The sequence below is a fragment of the Mesoplodon mirus genome, assembly GCF_964341445.2.
Source record: "Mesoplodon mirus genome assembly, chromosome: 11".
Taxonomy (NCBI): Eukaryota; Metazoa; Chordata; class Mammalia; order Artiodactyla; family Ziphiidae; genus Mesoplodon; species Mesoplodon mirus.
This window is the reverse complement of record NC_138987.1, coordinates 101,338,599-101,359,705: the sequence shown is the minus strand read 5'-3', so window position 1 is coordinate 101,359,705 and position 21,107 is coordinate 101,338,599. Positions and strand designations below refer to the sequence as shown.

The window sequence follows — 21,107 nt, the reverse complement described above, 5'->3', positions numbered from 1 at the left end:
AATAGTGTTCCGTGAAAATAAAAATAAAAACACTAGCTCAGCTTGCGACTTAAGCACTCAAGTGTTTTCCTGGAGGCAAATATGGCAGCTCCGTGTTCAGGGCACGTGCTCTGTGATTTCTTCCTCTTTTTTTCACACAGAATTTTAAAAAGTGTACCAAAAGGTTGAAATGTAATAAAATTAATAATTTTTCTGCCTTATCACGTACACTGTCAAGTGACACTGGCCTGTACAGCGTGGCTCCTGCACTTTCTCCCACCGTTGTTTTTGCAGCATTCGTGCAAAAGTCAGCACAGGGCACGAGTCGGGTGAGTTTTAGGATTGTCACGAAAACGGTTCTGACCCTTAGACCCCCTGAAAGGGTCTCGGAGCCACCAGGGCGTCGAGGACTGCACTTGAAGAACCACCCGGCGTCCGCGCACGAGAAATCGCAGTTCCCTCCCTGTTCAGTTACGCACGCTCGAGGCGTGTTTATCACTACAGGTCTGACCGCGGAGCGCCGAGGAGCATCCAGCGATGGTCCGGTACCCGGGACGCTCGCAGGACCGCGCGGGGGCCGCCTTGAGGTTGCCGTGGCAACGATCGCGGGCGGGCGCGGCGCGGCCATCGACCAGTGACGCCTGCGCGCTCTGCGCTCTGCCGAGAGGGCTGCGGCGCCCCGCGGGCTGGCGGGAAGATGGCGGCGGCGGCGGCGGGCTTCCCAGCTGGGAAGGGGCGCGACATTAGCCTGGCGGCCCTGCGGCGCCACGACCCCTACATCAGCCGGATCGTGGACGTAGCCAGCCAGGTGGCCCTGTACACCTTCGGCCACCGGGCCAACGAGTGGGTGCGTGCGGGCAGGCGGGGCCGGGGAGGGGCTGCGAGCGGGCGGGGAGGTCCCCCCCGCGGTCACTCGGGTCCGGCGTTCGCGGGCACTTCCCGCCGCGTTGAACTGAGTCACGGAGCGCGGGCAGGACTCAGCCCTGCGGAGCGGGTCAGACACCCTGCTCCGGCACGTCCCGGCGGTCAGCTAGGAGAGCCCCCCGACGGGACACAGCCCCAGTAGTTCACGTGGCCTCCCCACCTCCTTCCGCAGCCGGTCATTAAAGTTTACCCGAAAACCACTCACAGAAGCGAAGACACTAAGCAGTAGGTCCTAACACAGGAGAGAAGAGAACGGCTTTGCCCTAAGTTCGTAACCGAGGGAATTCACCGAAAAGAGGCAGGAATGGAGGGACGTGGGGACACCTGCCCCGCGATGTCCCGGGGGAGGAAGCGCGCCGCTTCCTAGCTATGTCTCCCTAGTTTTCGGGGGCATGTGTCGCCTGGGTCTTCGTATCAAGGACCTTGAGCGACGAGGTGGACAAGTTTCAACGGCAACTTCTAAAATGCAGATATTCTACGTGCGGCTGTATACTGCTCTGTAGAAAAGCGCCAAAGGCATGATGTCCTAATTCTGCTGAGGAAATTCGGTAGTAGAAATGAGGATCGGGGGTGTGTCGTTCTCTGGACTGACTTGACACCCGACCGAGAGTCTGGGGAATTCTGAGAAGTTAACGGGTACAGGAGAGGTTCCCCTTGAGTAGCGGTTGTTTCCTACGGGCGTTGGACAGGGTCTCTGAGACACGTGTTACTATGAGGCTGCCCTTCTACAGCCTCATCAGAAGTCACAAGTGGCACAATGCATTATTTACAGGAGTTATGTTTTTCTGCTTCCTGGACTTGTTGCTTTCAGACAGCGCATAGTTCATCCCTTAGAAGGTCATTCTTTCAAAGTACTCATTTTCAAGGCTGTTGTAGCCGAGAAAAAAAAAGACAGAGACCTAGTTTAGCTGCAAGGCAGTTGCTGGGGGCAAACAAATTGATGCCGCGTCTCCATATGCCACCACAACGGGAGCTTTTGAACATAAGCCTAATAAAAGTGTACAGGACATGCTTAAGAACAGAAGAGAAAGTATATGCAGGTGGGACGTAAAGAAGGGGAATTCTTATTACACTGAATATGGATGAAGGCTAACTTAAGGCATTCAGCGGGAGGAATAAGGAATGAAGCGGGGACAGAAAATGAGCTGCTCTAAGGAAGCTTAAGAACGATTATGTCAGGACTGGAGTAGGAATTTTGGAACTAGACCTACTTCCCATTGCCAGGAAATCCCACTCCCCCAAAACACCAGTGTGTCCTAACCCTGGTGGTATTTTCACCTCTCAGCCCTTAGAGCAGTAGTTCTTAACTGGAGTCAATGTTGCTTCCAGGCAACACTGGCAGGGTCTTGAGAAAATTTTTAGTTGTCGCTTGGAGAGGGACCACGTTACCGGCATCCAGAGGGTAGATGCCAGGGATTCTGCTAAACATTCTGCGGTGCATGGGAGAGGCCCCCACGACAAAGGTTAATCTGACCCCAGATGTCAAAAGTGCTGAGCTTGAGAAGCTGCCTGATAGTGGTAGTGTTTCCCTTGTTTCTAGCTAGTGATTTTCTAAGTTCTGTGAGTCAAGATCATTTGGAGTTTTAAAAAGTGCATCCCACCAAATCAAAAATCTCAGGATATGAGACCCAAGCATTTGATATTTGTTGAAAGCTTCTTAGGTGACTCAGATGCTACATATATGATTGAGAAAGGCAGATTTAGAGGGTAAATGGAGATTTACTTTTTCATTATTTTAACAGAATAATCAGATGTAGATTGCATTGTTTTGAAAGCGTCAGGTAGTCTGCCAAGTCCCAATAGTTTGCAAACTAGCACTATTTTACATTCTACTTCATTATTTTAAATTTTGAACTGCTTAATATTTTAGCACTTGTTTTTATAAGAGTGTAATATTAAATCATTAAATTATACTTTTAAAATTTAAGCTAAAATCCCCCAGAACTGTGAACTAATACTTTAACATAAAAGTCTTTTTTAGGGACTTCCCTGGTGGTCTGAGTGCTAAGACTCTGCACTCCCAATGCAGGGGGCCCGGGTTCATTCCTGGCCAGGGAACTAGATCCCACATGACGCAACTAAGAGTTCCCATGCCACAACTAAAAGATCCCACATGCTGCATCCAAGACCTGGAGCAGCCAAATAAATAAATAAATTTTGTTTAAAAAAAAAGTCTTCTTTACTTGCAGGACCTAAGGAAGAGCTAACAGAATCTTGCTTTAACTGTTGCCCAAAACCCCAAACCTGGGCTTTGCCCAGAAAGCAAAAAAAAAATCTGGTTACCCCTGGATAACAGTGGAGGGACGGAGAAAATGCGTGAATTTGAGCTGTTTCAGCCAGAATAGACCAGAATTTACATTTCCAAAGACCTTTTTATCTAGGTGTCATAGAGCCTTAGATGAAAAATATGTTTTTAATCCAAAGATCTGTGTGGTGTAGGTTTGTTATCCCTTTTCATTGGAGGAACTGAGACACAGAACAATAAACTAAGAATTGCAAATTTGAAGTTAGAGAATAATTTCAGGAGAAGCATGCCTTTTACATTTCTGATTCTGGATTTTCCTTAAGGAACAGGTAATTTCTATTACTACTTCATTAAGGAAGGAAGGAAACAAGTCAAAGGCTGTTAGGTTTCTGTGTGCTGATCCGCAGAAACATCCTGACTAGGATCTCTGAGATGAAACAGTCCAGGGTCAAATACTGGAAGACAGAAAAGTGTTTTGTCCTCGTAGCAAGTGGTCACTTAATAGTAAATCCAGTGTAAGGATGATGAAATTACTCAAGCATGGAAAGGATCATGCTTGCAAGTTTTTGCGTGCCTTTTCAGAATCATCATTTTAATGCACCTTTGTTTCTTAAAGAGTATTTTTCGCCAAAATTACAGAGTACTTAAATTTTGAATGACTTTGCTAATGGATATATAAATAAGAAAACATTGAGAGGTTAAATAGAATGCTGAAATTAAACCACGTAAATAGCAAAGATCAATTCTAAATTCTGAGTTATAATAGTCTGATTACTAGTTAATCAGACAAATGGGCACTTAAATTTTTTTTTTTTAGTAAGCTGAATGTTTTCCTCAGGGCCTGGGGAGATGGAAAAGAGCCTTTCCTTTAAGCCTTTAAGTTTACAACTTTCCCAGTCCCTCTCAGGCAGAGTTCTTGAGTCCTAGCTTGGTAATGTTTCTGTCTAATTGTATTTCAAAGATCAGACTTGACTCTAAATATTCCACGTCAAATAGGCGATTAGTTTGTCTGAAAACCGCAGCAGCATTGCTGTCTTCTGTGTAGTAGTTAGTAGAGTTATCGGCAGGTCCGCTGCTCTCCTAGGTGACAGGATACGACAAGAGAAAAGGAAACCAGAAAACGGGAGGAGAGGGAAGTACAGACAGCAGTGGGTTCTGCGGCTGGCCATGTCCCGGGTCAGAGGGGAAGACAGCACTCTGCTTTAGTTTGTAAATGACAGGAGGAGGATGCTTCCCACTGCTTAAGCAGCAGAGTCACGATGGGCGAAACATCTGCTTTTTCCTTTCCCTAAGAGTTACCCCTCTGTTACATAGGTTTGACCCCGCTTGGAACTGATCGAATTCCTGTTCTCTGAGATGCTTATGTTCTCTGACCTCTGTGAGTGTTTCCTGTTAGTGAACAGAGTATACATGTTTTGCTGTTTGTTTTGTTTTTATTTTTTAGGAAAAGACTGATGTGGAAGGAACCTTATTTGTTTACACAAGGTAAGAGTATTTCACTTTCATAAAGAAACTGATGGTCTTTCACTCATGTCTTAGCTCTGTTGTGTCGCCCTTCAAGTGTAGTTTTATTTCAGAAGTGAAAGAACTTAGTTTGAAGTTATTAGTTGACATAAGGAAGGGAATACTGAATAACGGCCTCTGTGTGGTGTGATGAATACTAATTTCAGAATATAATGTAAACTTCACTATAGATGAACTTAAATCTTTGTGTTCTTATAAAAGCAGTATTAACTATTTACTCTTTAATTCAAATGAATGGTACAAAGTGCTTGAGTATAATGGATTGGCAAGGAGCTAGAAGTACACTGGTCAGAATGCTAGATTACTTAACCAGCATTTGGAGGAGAGCATTATTGGTCACGCCACCTCTTGACTCTTTGGAGAAGCGTGATCCGAAATTGAAGAGGCCTCTTAGTCCTCCATTGTACAGCTAGTGGAATATGTTTCAGGATAGATTTAATAAATTCATGTTTTTGGGTAATTTTTATCAGCTGTTGTTAATATCACACATGCACACAGAGATGTGTAGTATGTATATTGTCTTCACAGCTAAGCTGTTTATTCACATAAACGTCCACATAAGATCTCATAGCTGAGGCCCATCACCATCGGTGGGTTACAGAGATGTAATACAGAGGCCTGGGACAAACCCGTCCCACCCCACACACACTCATCTGTTTTACACACACATTCACCTTCGAAGGTAAACCACAGTGTGGATAGACTACCCCCGTGCCAGTTGGCCCGTGATAAGCAGTGAGTGGGCGGGCGGGCGTGGCCCGGGGAGGCTCTGCAGCGCTGCCGAGTGCGAGAGGAGGCGGAGGCAGGGGCCCCGTGTCACAGCACAGTGAGGGCAGTGATCTGGGGCAGAGAGTGTGCATCGGTTGGCGTGAGTTCGAAGCTGACAGTGAGAGTAAAGAGATTTTGCTGGCTTGGAATATCAGAGTGAAGGTGCTGAAATCTGTTTTCTGAGCAGTAGGGAGCCACTGAAGGTTTATGAGTTGGGGAGTAAAGGAGTGATGACAACATGTGGGAAAGTCGGTGTGCTTAGCATGATGCAGACACGGAGGAGACGGTGGCGGCGGAGCAGGTGTGCGGTGGAGTGGGGAGGGCTTGTTGGGAGCCTGCATGCGGGGGGCGGTGACATTTTAAAGTACCGGTGAGATTTTGAAATGGAAAACAGAGAGGATGACAGACTCATTGGCAGAATGGAAAGATGGGAGGTTGAGAACCTGGCTTGAGGATAGTTTTAGTTTTAGTTTGAAATAGTGATCTTGGGGTGATGGCAGGGCGTTCCAGTGGTGGCACCAGGCACTCGGGACGGGGCAGGGACGGAGGCACAGAGTGTGGAGGCATCGGCATCGTTAGTTTGGTCGTTGTAATCAGCAGAGAAGCTGAGGGGCTAATGGCTGGGTTTCAGGGTCAGCAGGATGCAGAGAGGAGTCACCACGGAGACAGGCGGAACCAGAGCAGTGCACAGAGGCCCCTGCGGCCCAGGGCAGGTTCTGCGTGCAGGGTGGGCAGGAGGCAACGGTGGGAGTGGAAGGGAGCATTTTTAGTCGGGTCTTCTTTTGTTGATGCAGAGGAGTAACAGATTATGCAAGTATTTTCTGTTTTGTACCAAAGCCAAACGTAGGTTGGTATTTTCAAGTACTTCTTAATATACTCTTGAGTTCCTCGTGGAGCTGTCAGTTAAACAAACCTTTAAACTGAGAAGCAAATCCTTCCCTAGTCCTTAATAACTCTTCCCCACATCTAACTCCTTAAGAGCAGGACCCTCTCTCCCATCCCTCTCCCCAACCAGCCCCACCATCCGATCCCAGATTCTAGAATGTTGAGGTCTTTCCTCGGTGGAGGATGACAGACAGCTCATGGAAATCACAAGGGAGTTTTGGGTATAGGTAATGGAACTGCCAGTGATGTGTTTTGACTTAACAGATGTTGCTTTAGAGCAGTTGGTATCCCCTGAATCTGTTTTAAAAATTGTGAGATGGTGTAGTAACCGTACCATTAGAGGAGTGAAAGCCTGTTGTAATAATGAAACACTGGAAGAATCAAATTCTGATTCTGTATAAAAACACCTAATCCCATTTTTAAAATTATGTCTTTGTTTCCTCCTGTGTCTTTCTGTAATAGAGTTACACCCACTGGTGATTTCCAGAGGACCCCCTGACAGGGATCTTTGGAAGTCACTCTTCATTCTTCCCCAGAATTTAAGTTGAAATGATCGTCATGATTATTTCTGGTATTCATTATATGCCCAGCAACACTTTACCACTTAGTAAAATAAGTAGGCAAGGATTGCCTTCCATCCGTTTTAAAATTAGAAGTCTCATAAGAAAACCGTAGGTAGTAAATCAAGTGGTTAAAGGTGAAATAAAACTGAGCTGTAAACCCCTTTTCTTCCTGTTGCTCACAGCATTTCTGTGGGCTTGTTACCTTGTGCCCCAGATTAAATCAGTGGCCCTGCCTGTTTCCGTTTCAGTGTGTGAGCATGTGTGTTCCAGTTTGTCAGCAGAAGTTGCACAGTTGGGTTGGTATCTGGCCTGTCCCCCAAGGGTAGACAGATGCACTTGTAGTTGTTAGTTTCTCTATGATTTGGGTTCTTCCTGCCTGACAGAGACTAGGCACTGAAGGTTCATTGAATGAAATTAAAAATAAAAAGTTACTAAATGGACAGTTTAATGGATAAAAACTTCTGTAGTAGCTTATCTATGAAGCTATTTGCCTTACACTGAAGAATACTAAATACCTGCCCTTTGCTTTAAATTGTATAAACTTTTAACTATACTATATCTCCTCATAAGTTCATTGACCAGAGTTACGTCATTTCTCTCAGAAATTACACAGCTTTCAATTTCAGACCAACACTAACATTTTCCATAACTGTGATGTACGCTCTGTCTTAACGGTCAAGATTGTTTAAAGGTGTCTGTCGGTCATTTTTTTATCAGTAGTTACCATCTCTGCCTTAAAGGAACTTGCAGCGTAGGTAGGGAAGCAAGCTGTGTATATGTACATACGCACACAGCTACGTAAGTCGGGCTGGGCTTTACCAAAGCACCAGCATGGCCGGCGTGCCGTCTGCGGCCCGCACGTTGGTGCAGCCCCCGGTGAAGGGGCGGGAAGGTCGCAGGCGCGTCCGGATGCCCCCGTCCCGGAGGTGCTGTGCTCTGAACGGCGTGTCTCTGTGTCCCCCACCCCCGGCAACCCTTAGGTCTGCTTCTCCGAAACACGGCTTCACCATCATGAACAGGCTGAGCATGGAGAATAGGACAGAGCCCATCACGAAAGACCTGGATTTCCAGCTCCAGGACCCCTTCCTTCTCTACAGAAATGCCAGATGTGAGTCTGAACGCGTGTTTGAGACTGTGTGTGACTGTTGTGTTTAGTGTCAGTGACTCTAGGGGTCAGCAGGGGTGGCCTGGGAAACACACACCTCGGTGCGGGATAGCTGCTTCTTCCTCGGGAGAGTTTACACGGAAACAGTGTGAATGTGATGACGTGAGCATTTAAACCTCGTCCTCTGCAGCTGGACCACTTTGTGCTGTGGGCCTGAGCGGGGCTTGGGGGAGGCGAGTCCTTGGCCAGGAGACCGCAGAAGGCACCTCGGTGGTGCTGCAGGACCTAGGCTAGCCATTCAGCTTGTGTGTCACTTCGGCTGAGCATCCGATGAGATGCTTGAGGGAGAGGGCCTGTCTTCCAGAAGTACCATCTTTTGAATGCATAGTAAATGAAAACCAAAGTCCGAAGAGTTTTGGTCCTTCAGAATTTCATACCACTTGGTAAAGTTTAAGTTCTCTTAGGTGACTGAATGGTCCTTGTCAGGTCTGACATGAGGTAGCGGTCGCCTGCCCAGAACTCTGTCCCCATTTCTCTCTTGCATCTCATCTGACCACTCGTGCTGGCCTATTGGGCGGCCCACAGAAAAGTGGATGAGAGCGTTAGGAACTGCAGAGCATCTCCACACAGAGCACAAGAGCACACTATAGCTGCTTAAACGTGTGTGCACGTGCTCCGTGCTGGCTTTCCAAAAGACCTTGCAGTTAAGAAATGGTTACCATGCATTTTCCACCCCATTCTTTGAGCTCAAGATTCAAGAATTTGCCTTCTGTGTACTACTCAGTGTTGTCTTAACAATGTAATACAAGTAATATGTAATGTTTCAACCCCACTGAATTGTTCTGAAGTAAATATAGCATCATTTTAATGCTGTATTTACTTATATTCACATGTAACTAAGTTGTCCTGATAGGTGGTCATCCTATTTAGAAAATACAGTTAAATTTTTACGAGAAAAAAATTATAAGAAAGCTATTAAAACTATATAAGTTGACTTTCTAATGGCAGGTCCTATGAAATGAAAAATTTAGTAATACAGAGAAATATTTTGCTTACTATTCCTATTGCTTTGCTGGAAGGTGTAGTTTAATCAATTGTAGCTTGTAGTTGTTTGAATTTTTTTGTGTGCTTGTTATGTCAGGTTATATTTTCTCTTTTTGAGATTATTAGATTCTATGTCAGATTAATATGTAACTCAAATCCTAATAAACAAAATAACCACAAAACTAAATATAAAATGAATGAATATTAGTGGCTTATAATAATTTTTGATTGCCCTTATTTTGAATAAATACTGAGTCTAGTTGGTATAGATAATATTTTAAATTCTTATTATAATATTACATATTATATATTATGTACTGTACCAAAGATATGAAAATACAAACTCTCTTTAATGTGGTCGATTTTAAAAATAACCTTCCTCAGTCCCACAGGGTTTAGCTGCTAGGATCTAGTAAACGTGCTCAGCCCCACCTGGGTTCCAGGCTATGATGTCCAGTACCACCCCACGGGCTAGGGTGGCTGGTCTGAATTACACTCTGAGCTATGAATGTAAAAGACACACTGATTTTCACAGACTTGGTACAAAAAAAAGGAATGTGAAAAAATCTCAGTAGTCTTATATTGATTTACCTGTTGAAATGGTAATATTTTGAATATATTGAGTTAAATAAAAAGTATTATTAAAATTAATTTCACCTGCTTCTTTTTATTTTTTTATTTAAAAATTCCATTTGTGGCTCACATTTGTGGTTCACCGTACGTTTCTACTAGACAGCACTGTTCCAGGCGTTTTCATTCATCTTCCCACATTTCCTCATCACAGCTTTGAGGGGCAGACACTCTCCCTGCTGTTTTGCAGATGAGAAAACTGAGTCTCAGGGAGGTGGCAGCCCTGACAGACCCACACATTCTGATTTCAGGTCCGTTGCTTTTTCTACACCAGCCTGTACTGCTCTCTCCACTGTTCAACGTGAGTGCAAATTGAAGGCAGCCTTTGGGCTGTGTATTAAAATGTTTCTAATGAGCTTCCATAAGACAAATGAAATCAGTTGAACAACAAAGAGTGGAAGGGAATGGATCTATTTACCTTCCTGAGTTTATTTTGCTTCTTTTCTCCTTAATATTTGGCACATCTTGACTTTGCAGCCATAGTCATTTGGATTTCGTTTATTTATAAAAGCCTCTTCAGAGTCTCTGACATCAGAGGTTCCCAGACGGTTTTGCTTCAGGTGCTTTCAGCGTGTCAGATACCTCTCAAATGTTTTTAAATAATTCTGATACTCTATGGAATAATTGCATCTGGTTTGCATATTCTCTAATGATGTATAGATTCATTCATCATCCTTTGAACAATGAACCCAGCTTCACTCAGGACTGGTCTTTAAGACTCTCTACCTCTCGAGATCTGTCGAGTCAAGGATCTCCCTGTTTTAGTCCTGACATTTCACTTTGGCCGATATCTGTCATAGGCCAGGTTGGGACCTGTCAAGAGGTAGAGCTGATACAGGTTTGTGGTGAGTTTTTTAAATTCACCAGGTTAAAAAAAGTGGTACGTGAGGAGATAACTACCCCTTTCTAAAGTTGTATGGATTTAGAAGAGCAAAATAAAGGAGTGAAAACTCAAACTTTCTTCATTTAATTTAAAAAAAAAAGATGTATAATAAGTAACTGAATTTCGGCCAAACACAAAATGTATGGTTTTATTACAGTAAAGGATTTATAGTGTTTAAACCTGGTTGTCATAGAATTTGACCTCTGTAAGCTTTATAGGTAAATAAGGTGCCTGTTGAATTAGGATAGAAAATATTTACCCAACAGACATTTACTGAGTGCTTACTGTCTCCCAGGCACCCTGTCAAGGCTCTGTATGGGTTATTTAATTCTCATCACTTTTCCTTAGAAAGCCTATGATTCCTATTTTGTAAGTGAGGAAACTGAGGTTAAAGGGATTACATAATTTACCAAGGCCTGTGACTGTTTTGAGGTGGAGAGCATCTGAACTGAGAAAGCCTATCTCCAGAAGTCCAGGCCCAAGCAGTGGAAGTGCCAGCACATGAGTGATGGGTCTGAGCAAGGTTTACCTTTTAAGAAATGCTTAGTCTTATAGTGTACACTCCAGAGTTAAAAAGCGAGTTTCTTTTTTTTTTTTTAAGTTGAGAATCTACTGTATCTCCGTTACTAGAAAGGAGACTATCAAATAAAAACTAATGTAACAAAAAGCTGAATTTGACTGTTTCTTGTATATTATTACCCTCTAGCAGCTGTTTGCTGTATTTGCCATTTCAGAACTAAATAAGATTTTGGTACAGGGAGATATAGTTTAGAACTGTATTTTCCCGAGTAGATCATAATATTTAAGATAAGTTACAGACAGCAGTGACAGGTAGATTTCAGAGCTAGGCCAACATGTTGAATATATTATTGTCTGTGATTACAGAATTAGAATGAAATTCTTTTGGGCTGCTTGATTTCATTGCAGACATAAGCTTGGAGCTTAGAGCAAATCAGAAAAGGCAAAAATCAAGACACCTAGATCAAAGCTGTTTTAGAAAACTCCTCGGTTTTAACGTGGATTTACCATATTGGGTAGTTTTATATTCATAAGGAAATACAATTTAAATTCTTGACATTTGTAGGATCTGAGAAAAACTGCTATAAATAATGATAAATGGTACACTGAATGAAAATTATAATTACAGACAGTCCTCATGTTTCAAATAGACCATGACCTAGAAGTTCCCTTTTAAAGTGATCGGTAGACTTTTGGCTCAACATAGCAGATCGAACACACTCCTGAAACTGTTGAAATGACAGTAACGGAGTAAAAAAAGATATAAACCCACAAGGGTGCAGGGTGGATTTCATGAAAAAAATGGCATAAACGAGAGAGAGGAAGACATGCCACGACAGCTTCGTTGTTCACAATTGTTAACCTTACTGCCCCACAGAAGACTCTCTCTGCCCTGTTGATGTCGGACTTGACAGTGCTATTTGGTTCTTCCCCCACTGACCCTTCCAGGGGGATATTGTGTAGTTGCCCTTTGGGCTCAAGTATGATTGTGTGGATTGATCTGGCCAGTGAGATGTGGGTAGAAGTGGTACGTGTGACTTCTGAGCAGATGCATGTTCGACCACGTCTCTTTCCCTTCTGCCACGATGACTCGCGGTTGTTCAGGCAGAGGCTGCTCTGTCAGCCTGGTCCTGGAATGAAGGCACAGAGGTGGCCCATGATGGACTTGTAATGTGTATGAGAAGTAAACCTTTGTCATTGTAAGCCATTGAGATTTGGGGGTCATTTGTTACTACAGCATAACTTGGGCTGTTATGACAGATACACAAGACATCCAGGAAAAGGGGGATCCAAGCACAGGTTGGAGGTAAAGGAGTTCTAAGAAGAGTGGTAAAGAGGAGTCCCCTATGCAGCTGAACTAAAGATGAGTCAGTCTAAAAGTAGGAAGATGGAAGGCTTCAGGAAGCATGTCCAAGAAGAAATTTATACCTGAGAGTTTGAATCTCTTCGGACATTTACAGTTCCTTTTTCAGTGATTTTGGTAATGATATAAGAACATTAAAAACTGAGAGGGGAAAAAAAAAGGAGGCAATTCTTAATTCCTGGGAAAGCAAAATATTGTACAAGAAAGGAAATATAATCATAGTACACTATTTGGCTCTGCTGATGGTAATTAAATGATAAATACTAAATGGGAAATGATGTTATACTTACATTGGAAGGATGGGGAAAAGTGTGTGTGTGTGTTTGTGTGTGAGAGTGTGTGTGTATTGTCAGAGAACTAAATCCTCTTCAATGGATTTTTCTTAAGAATCAAGAGGTAGTGTATACATGATATATAGGAAGAGAGGTTTACATACCAGAAAAAAAATTGGATGAGACATAAATGGAGAGCAGAAATAACTGTCATGGAAAAGGTTGCTTTTAGGGAGGGGTAATCAGGATTATAATGGCTAGAGAGTTGATCTGCTCTTTGTTATGAAACCTTACAGTATTTGATATTTAAAATTGTAGATATGTTTTATTTTGATAAAAATATAATTGGATCTTGGAATACATTCATAAAAACAATATTTTAGTTGGTGGTTAAGTTTCTAAGTCAGCTAAGAATAATAGCACACTAACACTATAATGATGTGCATATGAAATACAGCACCAGTTTGGATAGCATTATTTCTGTAGGAAAGTCAATTCAAGAGTAAACCTTGTGTAGACCCCAAGAGTAAACCCTCCTTAGCAGTGAGGCGGAGGACTTCCAGTGCCCATGTGTATTCACAGATCGTTTGTAATGCTAGGTCTTCCTGGGACTTCCCTGGCGGTCCAGTGGTTAAGACTCCACGCTTCCACTGCAGGGGGCACAGGTTCCATCCCGTTTGGGGAACTAATATCTCACACGCCAGGTGGCACAGCCAAAAATAATAATAATAAAGGCATTATTAAAAGGAAGAAATGCTAGGTCTTGTATGAAATGCATTTTAGCGTGTGGTAACAGTAAACTGAAGCTTGAGGCCTTCCCAGCCTGTTGCCAAGTCTCAGCTCCATGCTGTTGGCACAACCCCTTTCTCCTTCCAGTCCCCCATCCATTCCAGCCCAGGCTTCCATGACCTGTTACCTGGGGTGGCTCATAGCCCCTGAGAACGAGAGCATAAGCTTCCGGCACCAGCCAGAGTAGCGTAAGTTCACAACAACATACCTCTCCCGCTGGTTACAACAAAAAGTTCTGGACAGAGTACAAAAGAAAAAACCAAAAAGCCTGAGGATTCTGAAAGTAAACAATAACAGGCATATTGTTGAGGGAAGTCAGAACTTGAAGAGTAACCAGAATGGTGGCTAGTCTCCTGACTTATTCCTCCCTTCTTTGTCTCCTGACTTTGACTCAAGAGTGAGCCACGTCGCAGAACTATGGACAAAAACAACAAAAACCAAGAGCAACATCTCTGTGGACCGAGGACTGGAGAAATGGACTCCCTCTTTCCCTCCCAGCCCTACTTGAAGCCAGCTGCGACACTAACCTGAGCTGCCACTGCGGCAGTGACAGGCCCATGAGGATCCCAAGAAAAGCCTGTGTCTGCCAGAGGAACTGCAAACAAGGGCTCCTGTGGTCTCAAGAGTGTAGGTGATATTTCTTTGCTTCACCCAGTGGGTAGCCCAAGCTACGCAGACTGCCTGACAGTGTGAGAAGCTAAAACTCTGAGAGAAACCCTGACTTTGTGGCCTGAAGACTGGGGAGAAGGACCCCCGTGAGCTGGAGAGAGAGCTGGATGAGGAGATCCCCTAATTCTTTGTGGGAACTGACATGGGTGCTGGTCTCACCCAGGAGTATCACGTACATGTAACAGAGCCGAAGCATAGCCGAGGCTTTGAGAACTAACCCACGGTGTAGACAACCACCTAGCTCCAGAGCAACACCTGAGTGGTGTATGCACGGGGCAGACACAGCTCTGAAAATGGAGCTGACATGGGAACTACTGCCCACAAGAGGCAGGATGGAGAGTCCTGTCTAAATCTGAACAAATCGGTCGCCTTTTAAACAAAATCAACACTTCGGTGGGTTTTCAGAAGACTCACAGTCTCACAACATCATCAAGATGTCCAAGATACAACACAGAATGACTACTCATACAAAGAACTGGGAAAATCTGACAACTCTCACAGGGAAAGTCAGTCAGCAGATGGCCACCCAGAGATGACCCACATGCTGGAGTTATAGGACAGTGGCTTTAAGGCTGTTACTATTACTGTGCTCTGTGAGATAGAATGGAGTCCTCAGAAATGAATGGAAAGATGGAAATTCTCAGCAGGGAAATGGTGTAAAAAAACCAAAGGGAACATTCGGAACTGAATAGTAGAGTACCCAGTGAGTGGCTTTGATAGCAGAATAGAGATGGCAGGGGAAAGAAGAGTCAGTGAACTTGAAGACCCATCAAGAGATATTATCCAACCTGAAGAGTATACAGGAAAAAGATTTAAAAAAAAAAAAAAAGGCCTCACAAACCTGTGGGGCTGTACCAAAAGGTCTGAATTTGTGTCACTGGAGTCCCATAAAAGGAGAGAAAGACTGGTGTAAAAAAATATTTGAAGAAATAATAGCTGAAAACTTTCCAAATTTGGTGAGACACAAATTATGGATTCAAGAAACTCAGTAAACTCCAAAGAGGATAAACCCAAAGAAAACCATGCCCATAGATATCATAATCAAACAGCTGAAAAACAGACTTTAAAAAACAAACAAAAAACCTTGAAAGCAACCAGAAACGATACATATAGGAAAACAATGCCTTGAACGACTACAGATTTCTCTTGGAGTCTGGAAGACAGTGCCGAAATAAAAGAACTATCAACCTAGAATTCCGTCTCCAGTGAAAATGTTCCTTAGGAAGGGAGGTAAAATAAAGGTACTCTCAGATAAAGGAAAATTTAAAGTCCTTTTTTGTCAGCAGACCTGCTCTAAAGTAAATGCTGAAAGAAGTTCTTCAGACTGAAGGGAAGTGATACCAAAGGAAGGTCAGGGCCTCAGGATGAAGGAGGAGCAACAGAAGTAAAACATGGGTCAGTAAAACATGGGTCAGTAGAGTAGATTTATTTTTTCTACCCTCAGATTCTTTAAAACGCAAATGACGGTCGAAGGCGAAAGTTATAGGAGGGGTTCATTGTAGGTACATGGGACATGTGACAACCGAAAGGTTAAGGGGAAGGGGGTAGGGACCTATATAGTTGTAAAGCCTTTACATTTTGCTTGAAGTGGTAAAATAAAAACTGTAGTAAACTGAAAAGTTAGATATGTATAGTGTGATTCCTAGAGCAGCCACTTAAAAAAAAGAAAACAGAGAACCAATAGATAAATGAAAATTGAATACTAAAAAAAAATTTAAATAATCCAAAAGAAGGCAAGGAAGGAGGTACCAACAGAGCAAAAAACAAGGGAGACAAACCATGGAAATGCTAATTAAAAGAAAGCCATTTGGGAGTAACATACACACACTACTATATATAAAATAGATAAGCAACAAGGACCTGCTGTATAGCACAGGGAACTATACTCAGTATTCTGTAATAACCTATAATGGAAAAGAATCTGAAAAAGAATATACATATGTGTGTGTGTGCGTGTGTATATTCCACTTTCTATAATTGGTAGAATAAACAAAACAGGCTGTGGAAGATTTGAACAACACTGTCCACTCACTTGATGTAATTGACATTTATCGAACATTCCACCCAGCCACAGCAGAATACAGCCTCTTTGTAAGTGCTCATGGGACAGTACCCAAGGTCAACTTTATCATGGGTCATAAAAAAAAACCTTAAAATGTTTTAAAGAAATGGAAATCAAACAAAGTATGCTCTCTGACCACAAAGGAATTGAACTAGAAATCAGTAACAGAAAGATATCTGGAACATCCCCAAATATTTTGAAATTAAGCAACACACTTCTAAAATAACCCATGTGTCAAAGAGGGAGGAAAATTAGAAAATGAGCTGAATAAAGATGAAAATACATGTCACATGCAACTGATGTTGGGCTTAGGGGGAAATTTATAGTGTCAAATACTTAGGAAAGAGGAAAGGTCTCTAGTAATTCAGGTTCCACCTTAAGAAACTAGAAAGAGGAGCAAAGTAAACCCAAAGCAAGCAGAAGGAAGGAAGTCAAAAATAAGAGCAGAAATCAGTGAAATAAAAGAGAGAGTAGAGAAAATCGGTGAAACCCAAAGCTGGTTCTTTGAAAAGAGTAAAACTGATAAACCTAAACCCCTGGCCAGACTGATCAAGGGAAAAAAAGAGAGAGAGGGGATGTGAATGAGCGGTGTCGGGAATGAGAGTGGGGTCTCTATGGACACTGAAAGGACGAGGGAAATACTGTGAACCACCCCATGCCCATAAGTTTGACAACTTAGAGGAGATGGACTAATTCCTTGAAAAACACAAATCACCAAACCATTCTCAGGAATAAATAACCTGAATAGTCCCATATCTATCAAAGAAATCAAATTTGTAGTTAAAAGCTTTCTAACAGAGAACTCCAGGCCCAGACGATTTCACTGGTGAATTCTACCAGACTTTCAAGGAAGAAATAATACCAATTCTGCAGTCTCTTCCAGAAAATAGGAGCGGGAAGAACCCAAGTCATTTTATGAGAGCAGCATTATCCTGCTACCAAAACAAGGCAAAGGCATTACAAGAAAATTAAAGACCAATAGTCCTGGTGAATATAAATATAAAAAATCCTCAACAAAATACTAGCAAAATAATGTTCATAGCAGCATTATTCACAAGAGCCAAAAGGTGGAAACAACTCAAATTCATTGATAGATGATTGGATAAACAAAATATGGTATATACATACATTGGAGTATTATTCAGCCTTAAGAAAGAAGGGGGGCCTCCCTGGTGGCGCAGTGGTTGAGAGTCCGCCTGCCGATGCAGGGGATACGGGTTCGTGCCCCGGTCTGGGAGGATCCCATATGCCGCGGAGCGGCTGGGCCCGTGAGCCATGGCCGCTGGGCCTGCGCGTCCGGAGCCTGTGCTCCGCAGCGGGGGAGGCCACAGCAGTGAGAGGCCCGCATACCGCAAAAAAAAAAAAAAAAAAAAAAAAAAAAAAAAAAAAAAAAAAGAAAGAAGGGAATTCTGATACATGCTACAGCATAGATGAACCTTTAAGGTATTATGCTAAGTGAAATAAGCCAGTCACAGAAGGACACATATTGTACGGTCCACTTACATGAGGTACCTAGAATAGTCAAATTCATAAAGACAGAATGTAGAATAGTGATTACCAGGGACTGGGGGAGCGGGGAATGGGGAGTTCTTGTTTAATGGGTACAGAGTTTTAAGTCTAGGATGATGGAAAAAGTTCTGGAGATGGTGGTGATGGCTGTGCAACATTGTGAATACACTTAAAGCCACGGAACTGTACACTTAGAAATAGTTAAAATAGTAAATTTCGTGCTGTTTAAAATTTTACCACAATAAAGGAAATACTAACAAATGGAACCACTTGCCATATAATTTGTATCCGGCTTATCCCTTCCGTACAAACCCACTGCTAGATTTATCTTCCTAAAGCACAAGTCTAATTGTCATTTTTCTGCTCAGCATCTTCAGTGCCCACCAGGTAGACTTTCTCACCTGACAGCTAAGCTTGCTGTAGTCGGGTCCCAGTTTACCTGTCTGGACAGGTCAACGTGACTGCTGTATACTTAGCTTCTGCTCTAACCAAACACAAATATGTGCTTCCCTAGAATACTTTAAAATTTATTATCTCCGTGCTTTTATACGTGGTTCTTTTGTTTCCTTGAATTATTTTCCTCACCCTAACCGATCTCTACCAGATACATTCTACTCATATTTCAAAAGCAACTGAAACTTGACATCTCCCTTGTCATCCTCTCTCTCTAGTTCTGATTTCTCACTGCAGCATATACCTCTCCCGTGTTGACTTTCCTAGTGTTTATTGACCACTTGCCTATTGATACTGTTTCTGTGCTGGGTTGGGGGAGTTCAGTGATGAATAAGATGCATCCCTTCCCTCTGACAGTTTGCTATCCTAGCACAAAAGACAGATTTACACATATATTTGTTCACAATAAATAATATGCTGACTGCTGAGCTAGAGCAACAGGCACTTAACAGTACGTAACATGTTACCTTATGTGTAATAGTTATTTGTCCTAGTTTCTCTATCAGAGCACAAGCCCCTTCAAGGCAAGGCGTCTCTCTACTTCCCTTCAGCACTTAAATCCTTGCATGAAGTGTGTACACTTAAATATTTGCAACGAGTTTTTTATTAGATTTCTTTATTCCAGGCAACCAATAAAGCTTAACCAAAATTTTCACTACTGTATCTTCAGTCTTTTTTCTTTGGGGGCATAAGCCAACCAACAATAAGCAAAACCTTAACCATTTTGTGGTTCCTGGGTAGAAAACACTAAGTAATTTTAGCAGTTTACAGAGTTTACAGAGGAACCACTCTGCTCCTCAAGGCTGATTTTATACTGCTATTAGTTGCATTTACCTAAAAGTTCCTAGAAATAGAATAATTGCAAGTTGTGAGAATACCATATATCCTCATCCTGAGAAACTTAGTAGTTCTAGGAAAAGATATAGAATGTGGGAAAACCTCCATTTCATCTGTGTGAAAACTTGAAGTTCTACAAAACATTTTATAGAATATTTCTTTCAAATTGATTTACTTTTATCGAGCTATTCTGATTTGATATTTAAGAAGTTTGTTGACTACTACCAAGTTGGTATTTTAATTATGTTACAGGAACAGAGATCATGTCCCTGTTTTGCGGTGGCCCTGCTAAACCATGGCCGTGTGGTTTAAACAGTAAGGCTTATGCTATAGTTATTTTATCTGAGAATTAAATAATAAATCCCTTTTTTTTCATTTTTTTGTAGAAGCAACTAAAATATAACTCCTTATTAAAAATGTTTAAAAACAGGTAGTATCACCAAACGCTAGATTTAAATAGAATCTTATGAACATTTACCATAAAAGAAAAAAAAAAGATAAATTGTACCTCATCAAAAGTAAACTTCCGGGGGCTTCCCTGGTGGCGCAGTGGTTGAGAATCTGCCTGCTAATGCAGGGGACATGGGTTCGAGCCCTGGTCTGGGAGGATCCCACATGCCACGGAGCAACTAGGTCCGTGAGCCACAACTACTGAGCCTGCGCGTCTGGAGCCTGTGCTCCGCAACAAGAGAGACCGCAATAGAGAGAGGCCCGTGCACCGCGATGAAGAGTGGCCCCTGCTTGCCACAACTAGAGAAAGCCCTCGCACAGAAACGAAGACCCAACACAGCAAAAATAAATAAATTAATTAATAAACTCCTACCCCCAACATCTTCTTTAAAAAAAAAAAAAGTAAACTTCCAGACTTCCCTGGTGGCTCAGTGGTTAAGAATCCACCTGCCTTGCCATGGAGCAACTAAGCCTGTGCACCATAACTACTGAGCCTGCTAGAGCCTTCAAGCCACAGCTACTGAGCCCGCACGCCCCAACTACTGAAGCCCGAGTGCCTAGAGCCCGTGCTCCACAACAAGAGAAGCCACCGCAGTGAGAAGCCCGCGCACCGCAACAAAGAGTAACCCCCGCTTGCCGCAACTAGAGGAAGCCCTCGCACAGAAACGAAGACCCAACACAGCCAAAAATAAATAAATACCTAAAGGAGTATTACCTTTATGAAAATGCAAGCCACAGACTGGGAAAAAACATTCACTGTACACACACATGCGCACGCGCACACACATCTGACATAGTGCTTATATCCAGAATATATAAATAACTCAGAACTCAATAATAGGAAGATAAACAATCCAGTTTAAAAACTGGCTAAATATTTAACAGATGCTTTACGAAAGAAGATACACAGATAGCCAATAAAGGGATGCTCAACGTAATCATCAGGGACTTCCACGTCGTTGTGTCCAGCAGAAGTTATCCATGTTTATTGTGCAGTACACCATAGGATCAGTACATTACAGTCTACTAATCCATTCCCCATTGATGGGTATCTGAGTTATTTCTGGTCTTGAACTATTGTGAGTCAAGTTGCCATGAACATTCTGGTTCATGTTTTTTGGTGGATATATGCACCTATTTGTTTGGGGTTTATACCAACACCTCATGTACAGTGTAGGGGTTTGTATAGCTCTGTGGATACTGCTGGACAGTTTTCTGAAGTTGCGCCCATTTATACTCCTTGCAGTGATGTATGAAAATCCATTGTTCCATATCCTTGTCAACGCTGGATATTGTTACTCCTTTAATTTGAGCTGTTCTGGGAGTTCTGAAGTGATATCTCACTGTGGTTTTAATTTGCATTTTGTCATAACTGTGTTGAGCACTTTCTCATATGCTTATTGGACAGTGGAGGGATATGTAAATTAAAACAAGCATGAGAACACCACATAATTTACTAGAATGGCTAAATTAAAAAGACTGACATTACTGGGGACTTCCCTGGTGGTGCAGTGGTTGGGACTCGCGCTCCCAATGCAGGGGGCCCGGGTTCGATCCCTGGCTGGGGAACTGGATCCCACATGCATGCCGCAACGGAGAGTTCGCATGCCGCCACTAAGGAGCCCATGAGCTGC

At 42.8% G+C, this 21,107-nt stretch overlaps 1 protein-coding gene across 3 annotated transcripts in view; it reads left to right on the top strand.

Annotated features, from left to right (window-relative positions):
• The first annotated feature begins 674 nt into the window (after positions 1–674).
• The window catches only part of DCP1B (decapping mRNA 1B), a 46,414-nt gene continuing 25,981 nt past the window's right edge, over positions 675–21,107 (top strand). For 2 of the 3 annotated variants that reach the window (XR_014295362.1, XM_082636569.1), the window contains exons 1-3: positions 675–826; positions 4,593–4,633; positions 7,869–7,996. Coding sequence is in view for 2 of the 3 variants with exons in the window: in XM_082636569.1 (XP_082492695.1) it covers positions 677–826; positions 4,593–4,633; positions 7,869–7,996 (319 nt within the window). In the remaining variant the exon portion in view is untranslated. The remainder of the gene's footprint in view (positions 827–4,592; positions 4,634–7,868; positions 7,997–21,107) is intronic. The other variant, XM_082636570.1, reaches the window with a different exon arrangement.